The following is a 25249-nucleotide window of genomic DNA, read 5'->3' as shown; positions in this document are numbered from 1 at the left end:
CCTTTTTTCTGTTTTTTTTTTCGTTTTTTCCCTTTCGTCTTCCGTTTTCATTTTTTCTCTAAATTTTTTTTAATTTTTTGTCCCATTTTTCCTCTGTACTCGTTTCTACTTTTCTTTGCTCTCGTATTTTCTCCTTTTCTGTACCTTCTTTTCTTTATGATTAATACTTGTTTTCTCTCTTTTTTATACCTTTTTTCTCTTCCGCTCTTCATCTATTTCTTGTTTCGTTTTTTTGGCCAGTTTTTATTCTTTTTTTCTCTCGGGATTTTTCTCCTTTTCTGTTCCGTTTGTCCAATTTATAACATGTTTTCCTTCGTGCTCTTTTCCGTTTTTTCGCGTTCTGTCTCTTTTTACGTCTGTAATTTTTTTTCTGGAGAGGGGCAGGAGACGGACTACCTGAATTAGATACAAATTGCACTTCAAATTTTATTTGGATTTGGACTAAAAATTTGACTTGAAATCGGTACTTCTAGAGAAAAAGAGCACGCGGGAAACCGTGATAAAACGTGGACAAACGGAAACGGGTAAAAGATGAAAAACGTGTGTGTGTGAGAGAGAGAGAGCGAGACAGACAGGCAGAAAGAGAGAGGAGAGAGAGAGAGAGAGAGAGAGAGAGAGAGAGAGAGAGAGAGAGTAAAAAGCAATAAAGAAATCGAAAGGCAAACGGAATAAAAAAGGAGAAAGATTTGTCAAAATGAGACTATGAAAATGGGACAGAAAAAAAAGAAAAATACGGACCAAATAAAAACAAAAAAAAAGAAAAAGAAAAAACCGAACAAAAAGTGAAAAACGGCACTGCAAAAAATGGAGCACGAAACGTGTGGGAGAGTAAGACGATGTTCAAATTCAAGTCATATATAATGTCCAATGTCAAGTTCATTTTCAAGTCCAATTGCGTATCCGGACTGGACAGAAAATGAGGACAAAATGGAACAAAAAAGGCTAAAAACAAAATAGAAAATAGAAAATTTGAATGCGAAAAGGAGGATATGAGAACTGAAAATGAGAAACGAGAACAGGGAAAGTGGAATATAGAGAACAATATAGGAAAGTTCAACGGGACCAAAATCAAAAACAGAATAGGACAGCAACGGAGGAAAAGCAGGACATAATAAGAGAAAGAAAACCGGATTTATAATCTCTGATTACAGCTTGTTTCGACCCATGCACCTTCCAGCATTGGACAAAAGATAGGAGTCACAACGACAACTTGTTAAGCATAGCTACCTATTACCCCCCCCCCCCTTCCTTTCCACCCTTCCCCTTCATTCCCGGAAAAAATCCTTCTTCATTACTTTCCCTTACCGTCCCTTCATCAATTGTAGAATCATCGTTTCAAAAAAATATTAATATATGCCTGACCTCATTTCAAGGTCATGACTAAAGTCACGAGTTTGGTCAATAATCCAATATATTTATTTTGTTTAAACAACTGGTTTTCAAAAATTGTAAAATTTTTTTGCTTGTGAATTTTACTGATTTATTATTCCAATATACACGATAAAATTTATTACGCATATGCTGTACAACAACAGAAACTACTGAAAATTTATTATATAATCTAACGGATATTTGATTGTGGCCGCTGTAAATCAAATCGATCAGGATGATCCGACGGTAAAACTGTACCTTTTCTGCTTGCGGTTTTACAATAATTTTAAGTTAATAAAGCCGTCTGCGAGATTTAACCATTTACGCAGCAAGCCTTGTGCTTTTTAGCGTTGTCGAACAAAGCGAAAAGCTTCATTAGATTGTGGCGGTTGTTGTCAAGCAGTGGAACTGATAAACGGTTTTATTACTGCTTTCAGCAGTGCGTAATAAACCTCCTTGAGCGTATGACCTGACACTTCAAGAGGTTATAAAAAGCTTATGAAATTAGCCATTCCAGTTTTATGAAATTAGCCATGAAAACCACTAGAGGAATGTAATAAATCTTAAATTGCCGCTTGGATGGATTGAAAAAAAGGAAAACCCCAAAAGCAAAGAAGAAAAAATGAGATACAAAAGGAAAAACGAGAAAGAAAAAACGGTATAGAAAAACAGAAAATATGGGAACAGGATGGAGAATGGGGAAGTGAGAACAGAAAAAGAGGAACACAACAGGGATGGGAATAGAACAAAAGGACAAAAAGGGACAAAAATTTAAACGGAAGACAAAAGGGATAAAACGCGAGAAAACGGAAAAGATACGATCAGAACAAAGAAAGAAGAAACCGTGAGCAGAAAACAAGAGAAATAGAGGGAAAACGAGACAAACAGAACGAAGACGGACAGGAAAAAAATGTAACAGAAAAGTTGGGACAGCGGGAGAAAAAAGTAGAAAAACAACACAAGAAGTGAACAACGGCACATAGGGAACGGCGACGGCAAGACGTCGAGGGAGCGGCGAGGGAGTCAAACACGAGGAAAATGGGAACAAGAGATCAAACGAGGTATAAAAGGAAAAGATGGGTTAGGAAGCAGGAAAATGGAACAGAAAAAGAAAAAAAGGAAAGCAGAAAAAGTGAACCAAAGAAAACGGTATAAAAGGGAGAAAAAAGACGAAAAATGGGAAACAAAAAAAGCGAAATCATATAGCAAAGGGGAAATTAGCGCCAAAAGCAAAATAATCATAACAAAACGAGGAATCGAGGGTTAAAAAACAAAACTGGAAACGAAAAAATGAGAAATGGAAGAGAAGAGACGAAAAACGAGAAAGAAAATAACATTAAACGAGTAGACATAAAAGAAGAGGAAAAACAAAACTGAAAATAAGAAAAAAATGGGACAGAAATCGAAGGAAAAGGGAACAATGAAACAGAAAATCCGGGACAGAAAGAAAAGTGATAGCGAAAACCAAGGAAACGGTACAGAAAAGGCAAAAAAAACTGAACAAAAAGTAAAAAACGGTATTCGGAAAGAAAAAAAAAACGAAACATAAACTAGGTAAAACGTGTGAGAGATTAAGACGAGAAATGTGAGTCCCAATTTCAAGTAAAACTTCAAGTCTAATTTTGCCAGCAATATACATTACAATAATAAAATTACAATTAGAAACTAACAATTTGCTAATAGAAGTTAAACTAACCAACTCTAGAAAATAAATGCTTCTTAAGCTCTTTTGTTCATGGTAACATCATTTCTATTTCTAACGAATGGCTGGGGACATAATTTCCTATCCATGACCGGGAAAACATCAAATTCAAATTAGTGCAAATTAGCCTAATTAGTTCAAGTCTAATATAATATCCAATGTCAAATTTATTTTAAGTCCAATCACATGTATGATTTTAAACCCAATTTTAGGTCTAATTTAATTTCAATTTTAGGTTAAATTTTAAGTCAAATTTCAATTAAAATTTCTATTTTAACGGCCAATTTTAAATGAAAACTTCAAATTCTGTTTGACCAATTCCAAGTAAAACTCCAGTCTAAATGAAGCAACTAGCCGGGGCTAGTTATAAGAATGGTACTAGATCGATATACGTAATGAGGTCCAAAGGTCATGCTATTCCTAGGTACTCTCTGTAATAAATATTTTGGCAGATAGCTGCAACAATTTCCTACAAATTGGTAAGCAAACTAATTGCAGATACTTGCAGATGGCTAAGATATTCGGATTTTTTATCAGACGGTTTTTAACCTGAAATGAGCTATATCTTATTAATTATTACAGATAAAGCAAAACAGTCTTCAGCAAAATTATTTCTTTTTTATGTGCAAAATGATTTCTAGAACATCACATTGAGCTATCTGTTAAAAAAACACATGTTACAAGAAGTAATGTGATTTGAGGGGTCATTTATAAACAAAGGTCTATTGCTGAAAATGGGTAAAAGGTAGAAGTTTGATACATTCAGAAAAAATACTTGAAATTGGTTTATCTTTAATGTTTTGAAACTAAAAAGGTGAAAAAAATTTACACAAAAAGTTATTACTTAAACTGTTGTTAAGGTAACTCCTAAATATTGGCCGACCCCTTCAAAAGATGCATCATTTTTTCATTCAAAAAGTTGGAAATAGAATATAGGTGCAATTTGATTCGCAGTTCCTATCCCTAGCTCCTCATGATTCCAGTAGGAATACGAGCAATCTTCGCGGAGATCGTGTGACGAACGCTGACTGTAGCCAGGAATAGCCTTGCGATCGTTGAGTGACTGTTCCTATGCCAGGGACGGCTTGATGGCTTGACGATTCCTTGCCCAAGTAAGCGGTTGTACTCCAGGTTAGGAGCAGCTTACGACAGCGTATGAATTAAGAGCGGGTGTCTGAGTTAAGAAACGTGGTGTCTCGGCATTAAAGCTAAGGTGGTGGCCCCGTCAGGCAACGTAGAACAGCTGTTCGCCACGGGACATCATGGTCGTCATCGAGGATATGAACGCCTAACTCGCTAGGGATGACACCGACACGAACGATAATAACCAACGTTGTTTAAGCTCCGCAGTTTCTCGCGCCGTGGTGATCCGAAGACCCTTTTTTCCACGAAAAGATATCCACCAAGCCACTTGGAGCCCACATATCACATCCTCATTGACTTCAAAGCAGCATACGATACAGTCGATCAAGACAAACTATGGCAAGTAATGATACGAGCATGGTTTTCTGGACAGACTGACGCGACTGATCATAACTACATTGATTGGATCAAGTGATGTGTTTTGTGCACATCTCGGGGAGATTCTCGAGTCCCTTTAAGACGCCACGAGCGTATCCTTCATGCTGTTCAACATTACTCTTGTGGGGTTGATCCGACAGGCCGGCATCGAAACGAGAGAAATAATTTTTACTAAAGGTAACCAACTCCTAGGCTTCGCAGATGACTTTAATTTGGAACCTTGCAAAGGCGGAGGTAATATGCGCCAGACTGAAAGCGGAATCTACGAGCATTGGGCTAAAAGTAAAGACCTTGCAGACTAAATATTTCATGTAGGAAGAGGCTAGCGAAAGTCGGAAGGCTACGGTGGGCCGCACACGTCGTAGGGATGCCGAACGGAAGTGCAACGAAAACGGTTTTCTTCAACAACCCACCACCGGCATCAGGAACAGACGGGCTCAACGTGCCAAATGGCTCGACCAGGCCGAAAGTGATTTGCGGCTTCTGCGACGCCAGCGTTGTCCTACAACTTTGGTAGAAGACAGCCGCACAGTGCCACAACTTGCAAGCGGATAATTCGAGATTTTTATAGCTAGATTATAGATTGATTCGTGACGCGTTCGTTTCGGTGACGCCATGATGTAAATAATTGAGCTTATGGTGATTCAAATGCCTACTGTGTTTCTATACTATATGCCCTCAAAGTAGTTCAGAGAAATTTTGAAAATATTCGTTCATAAAATAAGTAAATGGCAGCATTTTTCAAGTGTCTAAAATTAAATGTTTCGGGACGGTTTCGAACGGTTTTCGAGAAATTACCTTGTTTCATGTGGTGCAAACTTTATGTTGTTATTATTTTAATCAATATTGAAGTTTAATTATGTCTAGCAAAAGTTAATATTTTTCACTTTTCAACACAAAATCAGAAAAAACCACCGGACACGAAAGTTATTACGCATTACGTTTGGCACGCATCTAATGGCGAGCCGGTTGATACTGCTTGCTCACATCGCTATCACTTAGTTTGTGTTTTTTTTTTTGGCAAAAACAACTCTTCGCTGCGTTGTTTCTGTTGTCTCGAGAACTTCAGTCTAGATTTGGAAATTAGAAAATGTTAACCCAGAGATAACGATTGGTTCAGTAAAAACCGACACAAGAGTCAGAGGATAGACATTTTACCTATAACTATATTTTATAATTTATTTATCAGTCATAATCGTAGAATAAATTAGCAACCCTTCGAACCTCGCACTTAAGTAAACTTTCACCTTTCGTTTGGGGTTCGCTCTTCGCAGCAAAAGTAAGCACAATCCTGTTCAAAAGCGCCACAAGCGGCCGTATAGGGGCGGTAAGTCCAGCGTGGAATCTATCGCAAAATCAGGAATGTCGTTCGTGACGTTTTCAAGATACGACAGCACATCTGGGCTCCGGATAGCCGGTTCACCTTGACGTGATATACCAAGTGTGCATTGCATTGCACAGTACAGTTTCCTGCCTAGGAATAAGCACCTCCCAGCACACGAAAGGATTAAATATTTTGCTCTAGTAGTTTAAATAAACGCGCCGCCGGCGCTGATGCTTATCGCCTAGATGTCCTTCACTGCTAAGTGCCGTGCCTAATGAGGCGGCAACAATCTCTATCCCCCGGTTTCGATCCGTTTGTAAGCGTCCATTTCGCGAACACGTTTGGCCCAGTTTTCGCCACAGTTTATTGACTATGGAAAATCGACATCCTGCCATTTGCTGGCTGCATGGAAACTAGGCTAGTGCAATCAAAAGACGATATCGTAGGGATATAAATCATTCAGTTGATTGACGCCGACATGTCTGTTGGTGGGTGGTCTTAATCACTTGACATGTGTAGGTATCGATGCATTTGAAAGCCCAGCCATGATGGCTTTATTCGGACTTGTTAACATTTACAACAATGTTGAACTTTTTTATTATTCTTTCCGGCGATGGATGCAATGAGTCACATTTCTTCATACAAATGGTTTGTTTGCGCAAAACACGCTTTCGGTTTGCTGCATTGTTCCATCATCACCTGTATGGCGGGAAGGACTGCATCATTCTGTATTATAGCGAGCTGTAATTTGCATACGATCACGAATCAGTAATAAATCGAAACGAGCTTCATGTATGGATGAGTAAAAGCGATTTCCATACGCTCGGATCTGATGATTACTAACGCTGCTGCGGTGATAAGAGGCGTCACTGAAGGCCATTGGAAACGAAAACAATTGCATCAGTTTACTTATTTTTACGGAGCTCATCGCTTCTGGGAAGAATAATTAGGTGTCGACTTCCCGTATTATCAATATGACTATTGGCGCCTGTTACTGTCAAATGGTTTTTACATTATTCACGCCAATATGCTTCCGTTGTTCCGTCTGTTCTTTTTGATTATAAATTACCAAATAATAAAACTTTTTTTACTTACCTGCCAGCCTCCTAATCGCGTTAAATATTTCTGTTTCAGCTAACACCATTGTGATGTGGTACAACACTTCCAGCCTGCTCTATGTTCGCACCAACAATCACACCAACGATCCTCGGTTATCCCTGGGCAAGGATTCCTCCCTTACCCTCCGTCACGTACAAGCCACCGATGACTCCATCTACAAATGTACAGTTTTGCCAATCCAGCAGTCTGCCTTCATAACGCTGAAAGTCCGAGGGTAAGTATTTCTCCGGCTTCTAACCTTTTGCTGCTACAATGTTATCCGATATTACAGACCGCCGTACAACATTCGGATAACACATGGTAACAACGACTACACCAACAGGGAAGTGGAGATCCAGCAACACGATCGGAAGTTTATCATCCATTGCCATGCTAGCGGTTTTCCGACTCCGTCGGTGACGTGGTCATTCAGGGTTCGTACGCTTCACAGTTAAACCTGAAACCGGGAGTTTTCATTTTGCATTCTCACGTTTAGGGTAAACATCTGGACGATGCCTATGCCAAACACACCGGCATCGTAATCCGCAAAGAGTTCTTGGAAATCCACGACGTCAAGGCTCACCACGCCGGCGACTACGAGTGTCTAGCGCAGAATGGCATCGGAGAGCCTGTCAGTGCCGTTGTGACCGTTCAGATTAAATGTAAGTACCGTCTCTGTTTCACTCAACTAAGCGAAAATGATCACATCACATCATCAGACAAATCACAATAAAATCATCAATCATAACATTGAACAATACCTACACATGCAGCCAACGTCACAGGTTTAGGATCCGGTGAAGACGGTGGTACGACGGAATATCCGGAAAACAAAGAAGGTTCACTCAATCAAACTGCTATCTGATATTTATACTTATTCTGCAACCGTAGTTTTTTCATAGCCCATTACTTCCCCATGATCCCAGAACCGGAATCGGCACACATCGTCCCAAAATATTGCACATTTTTTCTTCCTAGGCAAAATTCGTTTTGGAACTTTTCCCTTCGGTAATTCGGTTGCCAGCTAACACTGTTTGCTTTACTGCTTTCAGCGCGTCCTGCGATTGTCAAGCACGTCGACTACCTGAACACGGCCGTCGGTGAAAATGCCGAATTGGTTTGTCTGTATCACAGCAACCCGGAAGCTCGCAAGGTCCAGTGGCTGCGGGGAGACGATACGTTGCACAACGGCGCCAAGTACTCCATCGTTGACGATCGGCACAACCATCACCAGCGGACGCGCCTGACGGTGCGGAACGTCGACCAGAAGGATCTGCTAGCGTACGTGTGTAAGGTGGAGGTAAGTTCTTCCGGTTTTGGGGTGTTAAGAGGATTTTGTTCACAAGAAATTATATTCGTTTTCAGAATGCATTGGGAGAATCATCGGCCAAGACTATCCTCGGATTGCTACCGGGGGCGGCCCATCTTGTACACTCCAACTTCTCCAATGGGCTGCTGCATACCGTGTGGAGGGTACGAAGCGCTCAGCCGCTGTCCGATCTCCAGATTCTGTACAAGGGCGAAAATGTAAGTATTTTCATAAATTTAATTCCTTTTTTCGTGCTATTCAACTCAAGCAATTGAATAATTTTGGGCTACGTTCCTCACCAAGAAGGTAAGCCATTACGTCAAATATATTTCCCACACCAAATTCCCGTAGAAGGTCCTTCCTTGGAGCTTTTCCCTTTGCTAAGTATTGTTCGGCAAGATACCTCTTGCCGCCTACTCACAGGCATATTCGACGTGACTGTTGGAGCTTGATCGGTTGTCGATGACTCCACCAACGTTGTTTTGGGCACATCTCGACCTCAAAAGGTTCAGTGTGCAAATGAGAGATTCTCGTTGCATGTTCACTGTTATGCTTATAACGGTGGTATAAATGCATTTTAACCGAATATTTCTTAAGGATTAGTCGTTCTCTTGCTCACCGTACGGTGGGATTGGCCAGGTCGTTGGTTCATGCTGCGGGAACAGTCCTCCGATAGTTGCTTTCGTCTTCTCAGGACACGTTTCAGGTGGTACGGAAGGACCTTTTATCTTCGGCAAAGAATTACTTTGGCACTGTGGTAAAGTTGCTCAAAGCAAGATTTTTTGCTAATTACCTTGTTGAGTGCAGTTCTGCTACCCCGTTACCATCCCCGGGTGGAATTCGATGTGGCCTCGAAAACCGACCAGCCCACTTCAATTTTTACAGTCTTCAATGCCTTGTTGGCTGCTTCGATATGAAGTTTAATTGAAGCTACTTGCGTTCCAAGAGGTCCAAGAGGTCCCTTTCTCATGTGAATGGTCATTTGGGCATCCCAACTCGCATTGTTCCTTCAAGTCTAATCTGACTTCTTACTAACCTCGTCCAAATCCTTGCATTAGATCACAACTTGTACTGCATCACCTCTCAATTGCCCTTATTCTGCGAGTCACATGACTCAATACGACAATTGTCACTCGCCGTGACTCGCCACGGCGAGTCGAGTCACCTAAGTGACAATCGTGTCACCTAGGTAAGAAACCCTTGTCACCTAAGTGACAAGGCGAGTCACCTAGGTGACAATTGTCACCTGATTCGCGGTGACTGCAACATAGTCACGTCACTCGACTCGCAGAATAAGGGTAAATGGCTCTCTCAGTTTATTACTAGTCGGTAGAGGACCAACTAGGACAAAACCCCCGATCGCTGGTCAGACACCATCGGCGATCCTGAGGGCGTGCTTCATCTGCCTCTTTTCGAATGGCTAGCGCGGCCGTGAGTAGCTTTCCCGCTCTCAGGGTCGGCTTTCACAAGGAATTGCCGATCAAGATTTCGGATATCACTTTCAGTTACTAAACTACTGTCTACACTTCCTTAAAAACTATTTATTCGCCTTCACTTACACGTGCTTTGGTTAAACGAAAGGCTGCCGGCCGGCTTCTCTGCTACACCAGAAACTGCTGCTACTGCTACTCGGCTGATTTCGCTACCATGTCCTGCTTCCGACCCTCGTCGCATGTACAGGGAAGGATTTTCCTTCTGCGTATCACCGTAGATCGATCTCCGACTCCTATGACCGCTATCCGCGTTCGCTCCACGGGGCGAGATAGCTTATCGGCCGCCTTTTTGGGGGTTAGATAATGGGTCCTGCAGACCACGTGGGAAAATAAGGGTTTCGCATTAGCTACCGGGTTATTGGGGGTAAAAATGTTGCAAATCGTTTTCAAACCATTGAGCTTTATCATACCTGACTCGAGTTTCCAATTTTAAACTTATTATCCCAATAACTATTGAAAGCTTTTTTCTTGAACTTTAGCTCTTCGAGCGATTTCGATGTTTGCTGGTCTGTGGTTAGATTTAAAGAGACCTTTCGCAACTTTTATCCCCGGCAGCTAAGCCTTTTTCCCCTCTGGTTTTATTTTCCCCTTATTTCGCTTTTTCGTTTAGTTCTCCTTACTTCCTTTTTGGTAGTCGTATTTCTAGTAGCGCTAGTAGCATTTTATCTGGTAGCAGGGTTGTGCTAAGGTATTTTACTTCTCTACTCTACATTTTAACTTGTCGCTTGGAGTGTTTATTTTTATCCTTTTAATTTAATTTTCCTAATTTAAGCTAGCATTAATATTTACCAATCTGAGTATTTTAAACAAAAGCCAATTTCCTACCATTTATATAATATTTTAATACAAAACTTTTAAATACAAATAACAACTAAGTATCATACATGCCAACGAACTACGGGATTGTCCGCGATGGTAACACTACCACCCACTCCCTCCTAAAATTAATTGATAACTACGTTATTAATTAATTTTGCTCCACAATGTCGCTTCTTATTAATATGGGCCCAGGGTTTAGTTACACCTTTCTGTGTATACGGAACAAACAAAAAAATCAGACAACATCTATGTCAAATCATCAAATAGTTGCTCTCATCTAAAATATGAAAGGCTATTCTCGTTGACTACTACTGGAGTTCGATTAACGAATCTTGTCATCTTCCAAACTTTCCAAACAATTCATTGTTTTGAGAAAGAGATTAAATTCCAACTCCTGTTTCCTAACGCGAATTAACTTCTGATGAGGTGTTTACCGAATAACAAAATTCCAGTCCGAATATTCCTCTAAATCGACATTCTGAGGGTCATATCTTTAATTGAATAGATAGTAGTAGGTGGAATCGATTCATTAAGCTCCTACTTAACGCGAATTAAGAAAATAATTTTTCAGTCCTATTCCTTTGGTCGGTTGATTTCCTAAAATACGCTTCCTATCAAAACAATCTGAGACATTTCAATGGCGTCGGTATTTTCCCTATTCAGTCGAAAAGAGATAGTAATCGAAAAGGCTTTTTATTCGCGGTTCATCAGATTCGCTTCTCTCTCGTTTACTCATTTTAGCTAAACAAATTACATATAACAATCATTATTGTATACGCGCACTCGAACAAGCAAGGACGATGTGACGCTACACGATGGCTTACAAATCTTTTTTTCCAAAAATCTAAAATATTAATCAGGTAAGTAGTACTAAGCAAAGAACGAGATTTAAACTGAGAATTACGCAGGGTTACCTGGCTTCAGGTCGGCGGACGAGAATATCCCCAAGTTTTTGCCCTGCTCATCGACAAGTTCGTATGAGCTTGTACCCCGACGTGAAACAATAGTGCATGGAGTATACAATGGCCCCAGCTTGGCGTTGTAAGCTATTCCAGCAGACGACTGGACGAAATTCCGTTTGAAAACCTTTTGGCCAACATTGTATATTGGAGCTGGCTTCTGAAATCGCAAATTATATGCTCTTGAGCTCTTTTCGTGGGCTTTCAACAAGTTTTTCTGTACAATATCATAAATTGTTTGATTGACCTTGACCCTATTTGCTTGCCTTTCTGTTTCAGTCGCTTCAGTGGTATCAACCTCTCGACGGTGCTCTTCTCCACTTTGGATGATATCATGTCCAAACAAAATTTTATAAGGCGAAAATCCTGTTGAAACATGGGACGTGTTATTAATCACGTATTCCACTTCGGACATCTTCGTATCCCAAAGACGCTGATCGGTTCTAACGTACGTCCGTATGCATGCATTAATGCTCCGGTTCAGGCGCTCCACCGGATTGGCCTGGCTATGATGCCGAGAGTTGGCCCAATGTTGCACCTGATACCGACTGAGGAAATTCTTAAAGTCCTTGCTAAGGAACGTTGACGCATTGTCACTTATAATTACCTCAGGAACCGAGAAACGACGGAACCACTGCTCTTCGAGAATTTTTATTACCAACGGCGTGGAAATTTTCTTGACCGGGACCAAAACGGTCCATTTGGAAAAGAGATCGAGCAGCACGAGAAGATGCATATTTCCCGATTTTGTACGAGGCAACGACTGAATAAAATCGATTGCTAAAATCTGGAATGGTTTACTGGTGAGACGAGGAGATCCCATAGCTGGGTGCTGTGAGACGTATGAAGGCTTGCATTCTTTACAGGTTCGACATCGTTCGATATATTTTCGAACCGATGTGGCCATTCTGGGCCAAAAATATCTAGAGCGTAGTTTGTCTAATAGCTTTTCGTACCCAATATGGAAGGCTTCATCGTGCTCTTTTCGGAGAATATCAGCCCGAGCTGTCTCCGGAACACAAAGTTTCCACTCAAAACGATAATCTAAGACGTCTGTCTTAGTTGGAACGAATTTAAATAACTTTTTGCTTTCTATTTTATAATCTAGACATTCATCTGGCGATGCCAGTACTTTTTTGTACAAATCTGCGTACCAAGTGTCCTCTGCCACTTCTAGTATCATCGTCTCCAAGGAGCGAGATAGTGCATCGGGTATGATATTATCCTTTCCACGCCTGTGCTTTATATCAAAATCATACCCCTGCAGTTCTATGCTCCATCTGCTCAATCGGGATGATGTGCGCCATTTCCCCTTCATTATATAAGTCAGGGCTGATGCATCAGTCACCACTACAAAATGTGTACCTTCTATGAACGGGCGGAATTTTTCAATCGCCGAAAGTACTGCTAGCCCTTCTTTCTCGGAAGCTGCGTACGCCTGCTGTGCAGGAGAGAGCTTTTGAGAAAAATAGGCTACTACTTTCTCCCCTAACTCGTGCTGTTGGGTTAAGATAGCAGCGATTGCGCTGTCGCTTGCATCCGTCTGAATCTGGAAGGGTAAATCGAAATTCGGGTTCACAAGTACTGGTGCTGCGATTAAACTTTCTTTGAGTTGTAAAAAGGCTTGCTCAGCTATTTCTGTCCAATTTAAAGCTTTGGGTTTCTTTCGGAGCAGATCGGTGAGTGGTGCAGAGAGGGTGCTGAAATTGGGAATGAAACGGCGATAATAGTTCGCCATTCCCAAAAAGCGACGAAGAGAGCGTAACGAAGACGGGCGCTCAAAATTTACTATTGCTTCCACTCTAGCGGGATTCGGTCGCAATCCCTCCGACGACAGAATATAACCCAAATACGGGAGTTCACTCACGCAAAATTTTGATTTCTCAAGATTTATTGATAGGTTTGCTACTTTCAAACGTCGGGCCACTTCAGAAAGGCTCTGAAGGTGGGCTTCGAATGATTCGCTCGCGACGACTATGTCATCCAGATACACGAATACATTCGGTTCCAGTTCACCATAACCAAGCACCTGGTCCATTAGTCGAGCCAGCGTGGCCGGACTATTGACCAACCCAAATGGTAGTCTGGTGAACTGGAATAGTCCTCTCCCCAGCACCGAGAATGCCGTATATTTACGAGAGTCTGGATGGAGCGGAATTTGCAAAAATGCTTTTGTTAAATCAATAGTTGACAAATATCGGCTCACCCCCAGTCTACTTAAAATACGCTCTTGGTGCGGGAGAGGATACGCATCCCGTTTCGTTCGATCGTTCAATCGTCTGGCATCCAAGCACAACCGAACATCACCAGTCGGTTTAATAACAGGTACCGTGCTTAGGGACCAGTCGCTTGAACTGGGTTCAATAACCTTTTGCTTCAACATGTTATCTAATTCAACATTTACTTTTTTCTGTATTTCAGGTGAGGTTGGGTAAGGATTAATTCTGATTGGTGGTAAGGCTATACACTCGTCCTGGAAATCTATTTTATGGGCAATGAGGGGAGTCACATCCAGCACTGCTCCGTCGATTGCCACTTTAAACTGGGACTTAATTTCCTCCAACTGATGTGTTTGCTCATCAGTGAGTAGTGTAGTTACCTCTTCCTCTTTCCCTTCCTCTAGTTCGTCAACCAAATGCTCTTCTAATTCTAAATTTTGCAATGTCGTATCGGTCAGCGATTGCACTGCTGGTTCGATTCGAAATGCAGTCCAAAAATCGTCGTAACCCAAAATTAGTCGTCGTTTCAAATTAGGAGCAACTAAAGCCTGTATAATTTTAGTTTCGTCATTGAAAGTTATCGGTAAATGTACATAGCCTTCAACCTCTACTGCTGTTCCTGAGGCTGTTTTAATTGTAACGTTAGCAGGAAAAATTTTGAGTTTCAGCGACTTTATTAATTTTTTACATCCCATCCCAAGTACTGTTTTCTGTGCTCCACTGTCTAGCAATCCAAGTATTTCTCTCCCCATTACGAATATTCGGGCAAACGGTCTGTTGTCTCCCCCAAGCCGTACTAAAATCTCTTCTACTTTGCTGTCTGAACAATACTCTTCTCCAGAATAAGGCTCAAATCCATTCATAATTAATCTGTCATTGCTTAATATGTTATCATTTAGAGGACTTTCGACAGGCAATTCAGCTTGCCTCCTTATGCTGAATTTTGCACGTTTTTTTGGCAAACGGGGCATAAATGTGTGAACACATCAGAGAATCCGCAGAGCCTGCAAAATTTGCGTCTGTTCTCTGGACATTCTACATAATGATGACCAACATTCTTGCAATTGTAGCAAGTACCGATTGGAGGTCGTTTGTACTGATCGACTAATGCTTGCAGCGTGCTTTTAGACGAACCTTCCATTGGCTCTGTTGGTAACTCACTTTTCCCCTCTCTTCCCTCCCCTGATTTCTTAGATCGGCTTTGATCTTTAATTTCTAATTTAGTCTTACTTTTGGAGGAACTCTGTGAATTAGTGTTTTTAGGTTTACTTGTATTCTGCGTATAAATTTCATTGATTTGGCTAGTTTTTCCTCGATTGTGAGACTCATACGATCTTTGGAACATGTTCCAATTATTTTCGTCCACGCTACGACCATACTTTTTCAATTTTGTAAGTGATTTGATCTTAATTCCGGTCAACGCATTTTTATAATCAAAACGCATATTGCGCCATATTATTTTGAATCGACGTCTCTCGGAAAGTGGTCTAGGCATAGCTTGGAAAAGCTTTTGCATGTCATGAAAGTAATCAATGAATTTTTCTCTAGGTTGGTGACGACGGGTGGTGGCCTGACTTTCAATTTGATAATCAAGGTCAGGTGGTAAGTATTCCCGTTTCAATTCACGCTTGAGCTCGGACCATGTCCGGAACTCACGGTTTTCAAACCCATCTAGAAACCAATCTTTGGCATTACCTGAAAACAAGTGGATCGCACCTCGAAAGAGTTCTCGGTCCGAAATGTCTTCAGCTTTACTACGCATTTTAACTTCTTTGAGAAATTCCGTCAGCTTTCGTCCTTGGTCTTTTCCGTCGTATTTTATTTTCCATTCTGACACTGGAATACGTTTCAAGCTATTCCGTCTCCTTTTCCTATTCCTACGTTTAGTATGACTCGAGTCGGATGATACATCGGAGCTCGAACTAAACTGTTCTGTCGAACTTGTGCTATCAGACGAAGAGCTAATTTTGCGGATTCGCTCTTTGATCCGTCTAGTCGAATGCACCTTGTTATGTTTAATATTCTTCGCTTTATTCTTTTTCGAATTTTCCTTACAAGTTTCGTCTGTGCTTTCTGGTGTTTCACTTTCCTCTGAACTGTTTCTAATCTCTTCTAAATTCAAATTCAACTTTGGTGGTATCTCTGAAATTATTTTGTGTTTATCATCTTTTGACTCGATCACCGGTTCGATTTTTGGTTCGTCGGTCAATTTCAACTTTTCATTCATCTCTATCAACAACTTTTCTAAACGTATTTTCTTCTGCATGTTCTCTTCTGCCTCCCTTATCCTCTTTTCATCTAGTGCAATTTCCCTTTCTCTCATCATTTTCTGTTGTTTCGAGGTCTGTATAACGAAATCTTTGAAAATTTTGATCAATTCTGCTGAATTGTCAAAAGATCCATTTTCATATGCAGTCAGCACTTTCATTACATCATCTGATCTCTCTTTTGACGCTTCCATTTCTTGCTTTTTGTATTCTAATGATTTCTTTATAATTTCACCATTCGTTTCATCTACTACTGTTTCATTTTCTAAATCTTTTCCTGTTGCTGTTTCATTAAGAGTTTCAATTTCAGATCGTACATCTTCCAAGGCCAAGGAAATATCGGCTTCTAACGGTTTCGGTTTGGGTGCATTACTCTCGGAAATTTTCAACGCCGGAAAGTGCGTACGAAAAATTTTGTTGGCTTGCTTGCCGATATTTGTAATTTCCAGTCCATACTGCTCCGCACCGGGAGACTTCAAAAGCAAAAAGATACGCACACGATAGTGAATTAATCGTGTTTTTAATTTTAACCGCTGTCTAATGTCGCTTTTCGGGTTATCTAGTAAACTGGCAATAATTGGCAATGTCGTTCTGATACGAGAAATTTCCTCCACTACCCCTATCTTACTTGGTGCAACCGAAAAACTCTCAGTTTCCCTCTCAATTCTCATTTTATCTTTAAGTTTTCTTCGCTTAATACTCTCATGTTCGTTTTCGTCGAAAGTAATATTTCTAATTGCTAATTCGTGCTCAACCTCGTCAATCGCGAGATGAGACACGTCCATATTTTTATAGAGCGTTTGTAAGTCCATTGTGCTTTTAATTAATTAACGAGAGACACAACGTGAAATTACTGAATAACTCTTTAATTATATCCACCCAGTTCAATCTCAAATCTCTGGAGTCAAAATAAATCTACTTATTTCAAAAAAATAAATTATTGTGGTATATTAGTCGAATCAAGACCCATTAATCGCTATACATTCATCTAAATCCGAACAATTCCGCTACCTGATGAATTCACCGTAATTTTGTAAGCTTTTGTAGGCGTACGCGCACTAGTAAGCTGATATTAAACAGGAGCAACTCTGGCTTGAGAAAAGTAAATTTCGTGTTACCGGTTTGGATTTTCCCTCAGTAAACTGGCACGGTTTCCCTAACCTCCTATACACTCCAGTACTAGCAAATTTATCGCGAAACCTTGATCAGCTTTGGTATTTTAGTTGGGCGCCATTTATTACTAGTCGGTAGAGGACCAACTAGGACAAAACCCCCGATCGCTGGTCAGACACCATCGGCGATCCTGAGGGCGTGCTTCATCTGCCTCTTTTCGAATGGCTAGCGCGGCCGTGAGTAGCTTTCCCGCTCTCAGGGTCGGCTTTCACAAGGAATTGCCGATCAAGATTTCGGATATCACTTTCAGTTACTAAACTACTGTCTACACTTCCTTAAAAACTATTTATTCGCCTTCACTTACACGTGCTTTGGTTAAACGAAAGGCTGCCGGCCGGCTTCTCTGCTACACCAGAAACTGCTGCTACTGCTACTCGGCTGATTTCGCTACCATGTCCTGCTTCCGACCCTCGTCGCATGTACAGGGAAGGATTTTCCTTCTGCGTATCACCGTAGATCGATCTCCGACTCCTATGACCGCTATCCGCGTTCGCTCCACGGGGCGAGATAGCTTATCGGCCGCCTTTTTGGGGGTTAGATAATGGGTCCTGCAGACCACGTGGGAAAATAAGGGTTTCGCATTAGCTACCGGGTTATTGGGGGTAAAAATGTTGCAAATCGTTTTCAAACCATTGAGCTTTATCATACCTGACTCGAGTTTCCAATTTTAAACTTATTATCCCAATAACTATTGAAAGCTTTTTTCTTGAACTTTAGCTCTTCGAGCGATTTCGATGTTTGCTGGTCTGTGGTTAGATTTAAAGAGACCTTTCGCAACTTTTATCCCCGGCAGCTAAGCCTTTTTCCCCTCTGGTTTTATTTTCCCCTTATTTCGCTTTTTCGTTTAGTTCTCCTTACTTCCTTTTTGGTAGTCGTATTTCTAGTAGCGCTAGTAGCATTTTATCTGGTAGCAGGGTTGTGCTAAGGTATTTTACTTCTCTACTCTACATTTTAACTTGTCGCTTGGAGTGTTTATTTTTATCCTTTTAATTTAATTTTCCTAATTTAAGCTAGCATTAATATTTACCAATCTGAGTATTTTAAACAAAAGCCAATTTCCTACCATTTATATAATATTTTAATACAAAACTTTTAAATACAAATAACAACTAAGTATCATACATGCCAACGAACTACGGGATTGTCCGCGATGGTAACAAGTTAGTTCCTTCCAATTTGCTGCACATTTACATCTAGCACCTTGAATTCCGGCTTTGTTCACATGGCACACAGAACCTCTTCGCAAGAGTCACTGTTAGCTAGTGTCACGCCGTTATTCCTCTCCTCAATGAACTTATATTTACCGGGCCCATTCTCCATGCTCTTTTCGCTGCCTTTGTTCCAGACAACTTGCCACGAAGCGTGACTGTTTTCGTCGGTGACCACTTCATTAGTTAGCTGTGTGCTAGTGCCGGGAGTATCCTTGGGTTTCTTGGAGCCCCCTAGTGTTGCATCTACTACCCAAGCAGCATCCTTTTTTGGTTGACAATAAGTCACTTTACTTTTTTCTTTACGGAAAGACTGAATGTTTAATGTGACAAATCATAAATAAGATGAACTGAAAATCTTGATCTTACACTAAAAATATCGACTCTGTGAGGGCGAGAGTCGAACTCACAGCTCTCAATCTCTAGTTGAGCGTATTGTTTAACCAATTACACCACCAGGCCGCCTGATGTCTTACAGTCTAACATCAAATTTTGATGCGTTATCGAACTTTGTGATTTTATCGCGCATTTATATGTTGCATCAACTTTGTGATTTCATCACGCATTTACAAGTTGCATCAGCCTGTTTATGACCAGAATTAGTCATATATCGGTTGCCACAACTACTTTGTAACAACGGTGTTAGTAGGGTAGCGGATGTCTTGGCCTCTTCGGCGTGGAGTGAGGCACGCATTCTACCCCCTGCAGAATTCCTTTTATCTTGTTGATTTCCCCCACCGATGAACTGGATTTTACCGGTGCTGTTTTTGGCATATGTTTCAGGGCCATGTTAGTTGCCGAAATTTCTTCTTAGCCTAGCTTAGACCGACTAACTTCCTACGTTTCATGGCCACCCTTTTTTTATTAACGAGTAAGGAAATTTGCGCAGCACCTTAGAAGATACGGTACTATCAGGTACCTGAGAAGACAACTCAGGGAGTGGGGTTTAGGTATCCCGACCCTCCTAATGGGGCGTGAGAATCCAGACCCACTAAAACCCTATTCGAGTCTCCAGCCTAAATCGTCCTAGCACCACCTTATCGGTATTACTTCAGGGAGAGGCTACTGGACTATGGTAGTTAAGCTCTTTATTCGCTGTTGAACGGCTCCCCAGCGGTTTTGTAGCTCAAGTACAATCAGACGCCCGAGCTGAAACTCATCCTTTGGACTAAGTTATCCGGAGTAGTGTCCTGTCCAATCACTGCCATCATCGTGCTTCTCGCGCCCGCGAAGCGTGGGCATATGAAGAAAACAAGTTCTGCAGTTTCCTCTACTTCCACGTACTCGGGACACGCGGGGGACTCCGCATGCCCGAACTTATGCAGATACTGTTTAAAACAACCATGCCCTGACAGAATATGTGTCAGGTGGAAGTTGACTTCGCTGTGGCGCCTGTTGACCCACCCGGATAGTTCTGGGATAAGTTGATGTGTCCACCGGCCTTTTGTGGAATCAGACCATACCCGCTACCATGTGGTCATCGAGGCCGATCTTGTGATACTCCGTATGCATCTAGTTCCACGTTGGTTGAAGCACTATACGGCCTCGCTGATGATGATGCCAGGCATCATACCCGCTAAGACGCAAATTACGTCATGTAAAACTGTGTAGGTAGGTACTTTCCAGCTTAGCTAGATAGCTTTTGGTACCTAACGTCGATGATCACACCGGCCCGCCATACCTGAGTATGGACTGGACCACGTTGGCTAATAGCCTTTGCTTGCTGCCATATACCGCAGAGCTATTAGACGTCATACGAGAATGCCGAAGTAGCTGTGGAAGCCTTCTTGCAGGCATAGTCGACGTGGCTCCCGAACTTGAGCTTGTCGTCGACCATGATTTCCAGAAGTTTTAAGGACCGCGTTAACGGAATAGTGCAGTCTCCGACGCTGATATTTGCTTGCTGCACTGACTTGCGGTTGTTCACCACGATAACCTTCGTTTTATAATGCGCTAGGTCCAGTTTCCTGGATCGCATCCAATCTTCAACAATGCTTATAGAGTGGGTGGTCGTCAACTCAACCTCTCTGATAGATTCACCGTAGACTTCCAAGGTGATGTCGTCCGCAAAGCCGATAATCACAACTCCTAACGGGAACTTTAGCTTCAACACCTCGTCATACATGACGTTCCACAACACCGGGCCCAGTATGGAACCTTGCGGAACTCCTGCGGTGATTTCTCACGTCAAGCGTGACAACTGCGCAATAGCGGATACCAGTCCTCTTGCGCTGGATTGCCACCTCGGCTGTCTGTCACTAAGATGGCATTCACCGTAGATTTGCCTTTTCGGAAGCCGAATTGGTTCCTTGACAGACCGCTTGTACCCTCAGTGTACTGTACGAGTCTACTCAGGATAACCCTCTCCAGCACCTTGCCGGCAGTATCGAGCAGACAGATCTGCCTATATGACGAGGGGACACCCGGAGGTTTTCCCGGCTTCGGCAATAGGACCAGGTTCTATCGCTTCCATCTGTCCGGGAAGTGGCCATCTTCCAGGCATCTACTCATGACTGCTCTGAATAATTCGGGAGCTTCCAAAACAGCCGCTAGTTCCTCGCTCGTAACCGTCGCTTCCTCCCCGACCTCTAAACCACCGTCACCCACGTTACTTTGGATGTTCGGCATGGAGGCTGACCATCTTACGGTATGGCCTGAGATACTGGAACGTCGACCGTGGGACGACTCGGCGGCCTGGGGCCAGGGCCTTGGCTCGTGACGCGGGAAGAGGCCCTCGATGATACGCTCCAGCATCCCTGGCGATCGCTCTACGGGCGCCATCACGCCCTAGGTCTTTGCCATTACGATCCTGTAGGCATCACCCCACGGGTTCGCATTGGCACTAGCGCAGCACGTGTCGCAACAAGTGCTACTCGACATTCAGCCCCGTCTTCGTCCGAACGAGTTCTTTGCAGAGTTCTTCTCGCACGAAAGCACGCTCCGCGGAGTTCCGCAATTTCATCTGTCCACCAGTAAGCCGGTGACAGTAAGGTCGGCCTTTCCTAGGCATGTTATCGACGGATCGCTTCCCCAAATACTTCGGGATCGAAGTATGATGTCTTCCATCCACGGGTGGTTGGAGTGTTGGCTCTACTCGTCGTCTGCTACCTCGTTATCTGACCCACACCATGGCGGACCGCCTGATGGTCACTGTGAGTGTAGCCATTGTCTACCGTCCAGTCTCCTATCATACCAGGACTGCCGAATGTCACGTCGATGATAGATTCTGCCCCGTTCCTACTGAAGGTACTTGTGGTGCCGACGTTGGCCGTGTCTACGTTGAGCTTTGCCAGAACCTCAAGCAGAATCCGACCCCTATGGTTCGTGCGACGACTTCCCCACTCTACCGCCCAAGCGTTAAAGTCGCCCGCCACGACCACCGGCCTTAGACCAGTCAGCACAACTGATACTCGGTCTAGGCGGAGCATAACAGCTGCAGTAGAACACCCCACCTACTTTGGCAACCGCAAATCCCTCGTCTGCAGTTGACACAACCTCTTGAAGCGGAAACCTGCTTGTCGCCCATACGGCCGCCGTCCCGAATCTATCCGAGACCCAGTTGCCGTTTCCGGCAGCGACGCGATATGGGCCCAAAATGATGGCAATGTCCGTTGCCGACTCAGAAACTGCTTAAAACTGCTGGTTGTATGCGGAACTCTTCTTGATGTCGTCCTTCTTCAACTCAAGGATCATTTCGCCAGTGCGTGAGCGGCGGATACTCCGCACGTCCACGCCCTGATCCCCGAGATCCCCTTCAGAACCTCCAAGCATTTCGATCCGTCGGTTTTCAGGATAAGAGCATCGCCCTTCTTCGCTCGCCTCTCTGTCGGTTTAGGTGAGGTTTTCTTTGATTTTAGGTCACCGCAAAATCACTAGCTTCAGGTTTAGTTGAAAATTTTCGGTGAAATAATATTATTTCATCGAAAATTTTCAACTAAACCTGAAGATATTAGGTGAGGTTTTGTTTTTAGTGGAGCTTTCTCTTTTTTCTTCTTGGCGACCTCGATCCACGGGCCACCCGTCTTGGAGCTTCCCGCTGGTTCATCGGTTAGCTCTGCCAACCCGCTAGCCTGAGAGCTTTTACCGATCAGGCGTTTTTTTCAGTCCACCAGAGGTGCTATCCCCCGGGACTGTCTCAGACGCTTGGCGGATGCCTTACCGCTGTTGGTAGCGCTCTCCATGGCTTCCTGGGCCGCGTTGCGATACGCCGTCAACGGGCAGGCATCCGTTTGTATTGACTCGACGCCTACACGGTCTTCACCTCTGCACTTGCTGTAAATTTGTCCCCCTTCAAGCCGCTATCCAAACCCATTTGAAGTAGTCGCTTTAGTGCTCCCATGGCGATCTATGAAACAGAGTGAACCATACAACAGTTCTGGGTCGGGGCAGCGCCTTATGGGCAACTGCACCTCAGAGCCAGATCGGCGTAAATCAGAAAAAAGCATCTGAACCTACTCCCGTTCGGTGTCACCGGTTGGACCACGCGACTTTACTAGGGGAACACGTCGCAAATGTCAGCCCTAAGTGATGTTGTATATCGTATCCAAATCATGTCCAATAACATAGCCACCAGTTTACCGAAGTTGAAACCTTACTGGCATCGGCGCCAATGGGTCCCAATGGACCACTCAGACACCTAGTAGACCAGAAGCCTAAGTTCTAGGTGTCCCTCTCTCCCTGTCTGTTTACAAACAAGAGTCCAACCAGAGGGGAGCTTCAGATTTTTCTTGGGACTTGGTTGTATTACCAGCTGGCACTACGAGGAGGTAGCGATAAGAATTGCTATAACTGAAAGTGGTCAGGTTGCACTATTATAGTCATTTAATATGATAATACAGAAATACACTGAAGTCGTGACTATTTTTACGCGAATTTCGGAATTTATGCGGTTTTGATTTACGCGGAACATATCCTTAGCGTAAAAAGCGACCTCCGTGTACATCTTTTGTTAAATCTAGCATCATGATATCTAATGCCATCAACACTTTTATTTGTTTCAGACTAAATACACTACAATCGATGCCACAATTTCGGAACAAAATAAGGAAGAATCCGGAGACGTTTGGAAGTAAGTTCAGTTTGTCAGTTACCGCTAAACCCAGAGCTTAATCCCTTGCTTTTCATTCAATCCCATTTCCTAGCATCAAGCGATCACTGCGCCTCCCCGAGGGCGAATGGTTCATCACGGCTCGGGCGCGAAACACCGAGGGATGGGCCTTTTCCGAAACCGTCCCAATACAGTTCCAGATCCCCAGCGAGGTGTCACTGGAATCGCACGGACTGGCCGAAAGCGGAAGCAGCATGGTACAGTCGGCCAGTTTAGGGTTCTGTTTGCTGCTGTTCTCGCTGCTCTGTAGACTGTTTTAAAGCAAAACAACACGATATCTTCCCTTTTAGTGTAACTATTCACCGATAGGTAGTTCTATCTTCCTTTAAAAAAATGCATCCGCCTGTTTTAATCGGCAATTCTTTGCAACCTATTGACAGTTTGGTGGGTAGAAAAGAAAGATCTGCAACTAATTAAGCAAAACCAGACGGCGGCGGAGGGCTCGGCCCTCCCGTGAGTAGGCACAAATGTGTAAAAAATATGTTTACGGTAGCTAAGTCAGCCTTACCGGAAAGCCTTGTCACCAAAAAGAAACAAAAAATAGTAAGCGAAATCAAATGAATTGTATTAGTATAAATGTTACCTATGATGATGATGATGATGATGAAAAAAAGATGATGATCCGGTTTTAAATCGTCCACGCTTTTACTCTATAGATAATCGACGGTATAGTTAGTAGTTTAGTAGGTACCTATACTACAACAGTTCTGATTAACTTCAACTCTACACACACACACCCGCTGCCGTTGAGCGAGATAAAATGCTCTCATTTTGTCACCGGTCGACGGTGCTTTGTAAATGTTACATTACTGGTTATGTTCTATGGAAAAATAGAAATTAGTAGCATCATGAGCAGCACACATAAGGAACCAAATAGAGAGAGAAACGCTTAACGTGTAATTTTATGTTGTAATTCCGTTCATTATAATTTTCCCCTCTTCCCTTTTACTCTGTATTAGCTAGTAACTATGTAGTTGGACTACGAATTCCACTTCTGCATTATCATCTCCACGTTTTGTTTTACTTTTTCTGTCAGTTCATTAATTCGTTTTAAATAAACTTTCTACCAAAAAAAAACGAGAAAGTTAACAGTAGAACATTTGTCTATTTTTTTATTGTAAATTTCAAAAAAAGCTAAGTTGTATTCATATAGTTTGTAAACCAATTCCCATTCTTTGTGTATAATGAAAGAACATTAATCTACAAATATATGTAATAGAATGCGTACTAAATATATTAGTGTTATAAACCAATCATAACAAAACAAAAATACTTAAACGTGCAAGAGCGTGTAAATCGATCCGGACACAAGCGCTAAGCAAGGATTGCTATGATTTTATCGATTGTGTACAACTAGTTGACAGGAAATGACACAAATCAACACAAAACAGCAGCAATAGATAACCGGAAAGGCGGTACAATAACGCAAGCCATAGTTTATTTATATAGGAATAGATTAAAAGTATTTCTCTAATTCTGCCACAGACAGTCCCCAAAAAGAAAAATAACGTTATCAATATAATACAAAAGAAAAACATCTTTGAATACAGGCAGGCTTTGAAGTGCAGGCAAGACACAGAAATTGTCAGGCAAAAAATTGTTTCAAACCCAGCAAGTGACAGTTAAACAATTCTGGAAAAAATGTAGGAGGGACGGAATAAAACTAGAATAAAGTGATA

General features: G+C 42.4%; 1 protein-coding gene across 1 annotated transcript in view; it reads left to right on the top strand.

Moving 5' to 3' along the window:
• The window catches only part of LOC128735284 (synaptogenesis protein syg-2), a 91070-nt gene extending 65821 nt beyond the window's left edge, over positions 1-25249 (top strand). Inside the window, exons 4-10 of the mRNA XM_053829775.1 lie at positions 7053-7251; positions 7309-7450; positions 7513-7678; positions 8069-8316; positions 8382-8543; positions 23464-23531; positions 23605-25249. Coding sequence (XP_053685750.1) covers positions 7053-7251; positions 7309-7450; positions 7513-7678; positions 8069-8316; positions 8382-8543; positions 23464-23531; positions 23605-23830 — 1211 coding nt within the window. The 3' untranslated portion in view covers positions 23831-25249. The remainder of the gene's footprint in view (positions 1-7052; positions 7252-7308; positions 7451-7512; positions 7679-8068; positions 8317-8381; positions 8544-23463; positions 23532-23604) is intronic.

The sequence above is a fragment of the Sabethes cyaneus genome, chromosome 2 (assembly GCF_943734655.1).
Source record: "Sabethes cyaneus chromosome 2, idSabCyanKW18_F2, whole genome shotgun sequence".
In the NCBI taxonomy this organism is placed as follows: domain Eukaryota; kingdom Metazoa; phylum Arthropoda; class Insecta; order Diptera; family Culicidae; genus Sabethes; species Sabethes cyaneus.
The sequence above is the reverse complement of the archived record's forward strand: the minus strand, read 5'-3'. Positions and strand labels throughout refer to the sequence as shown.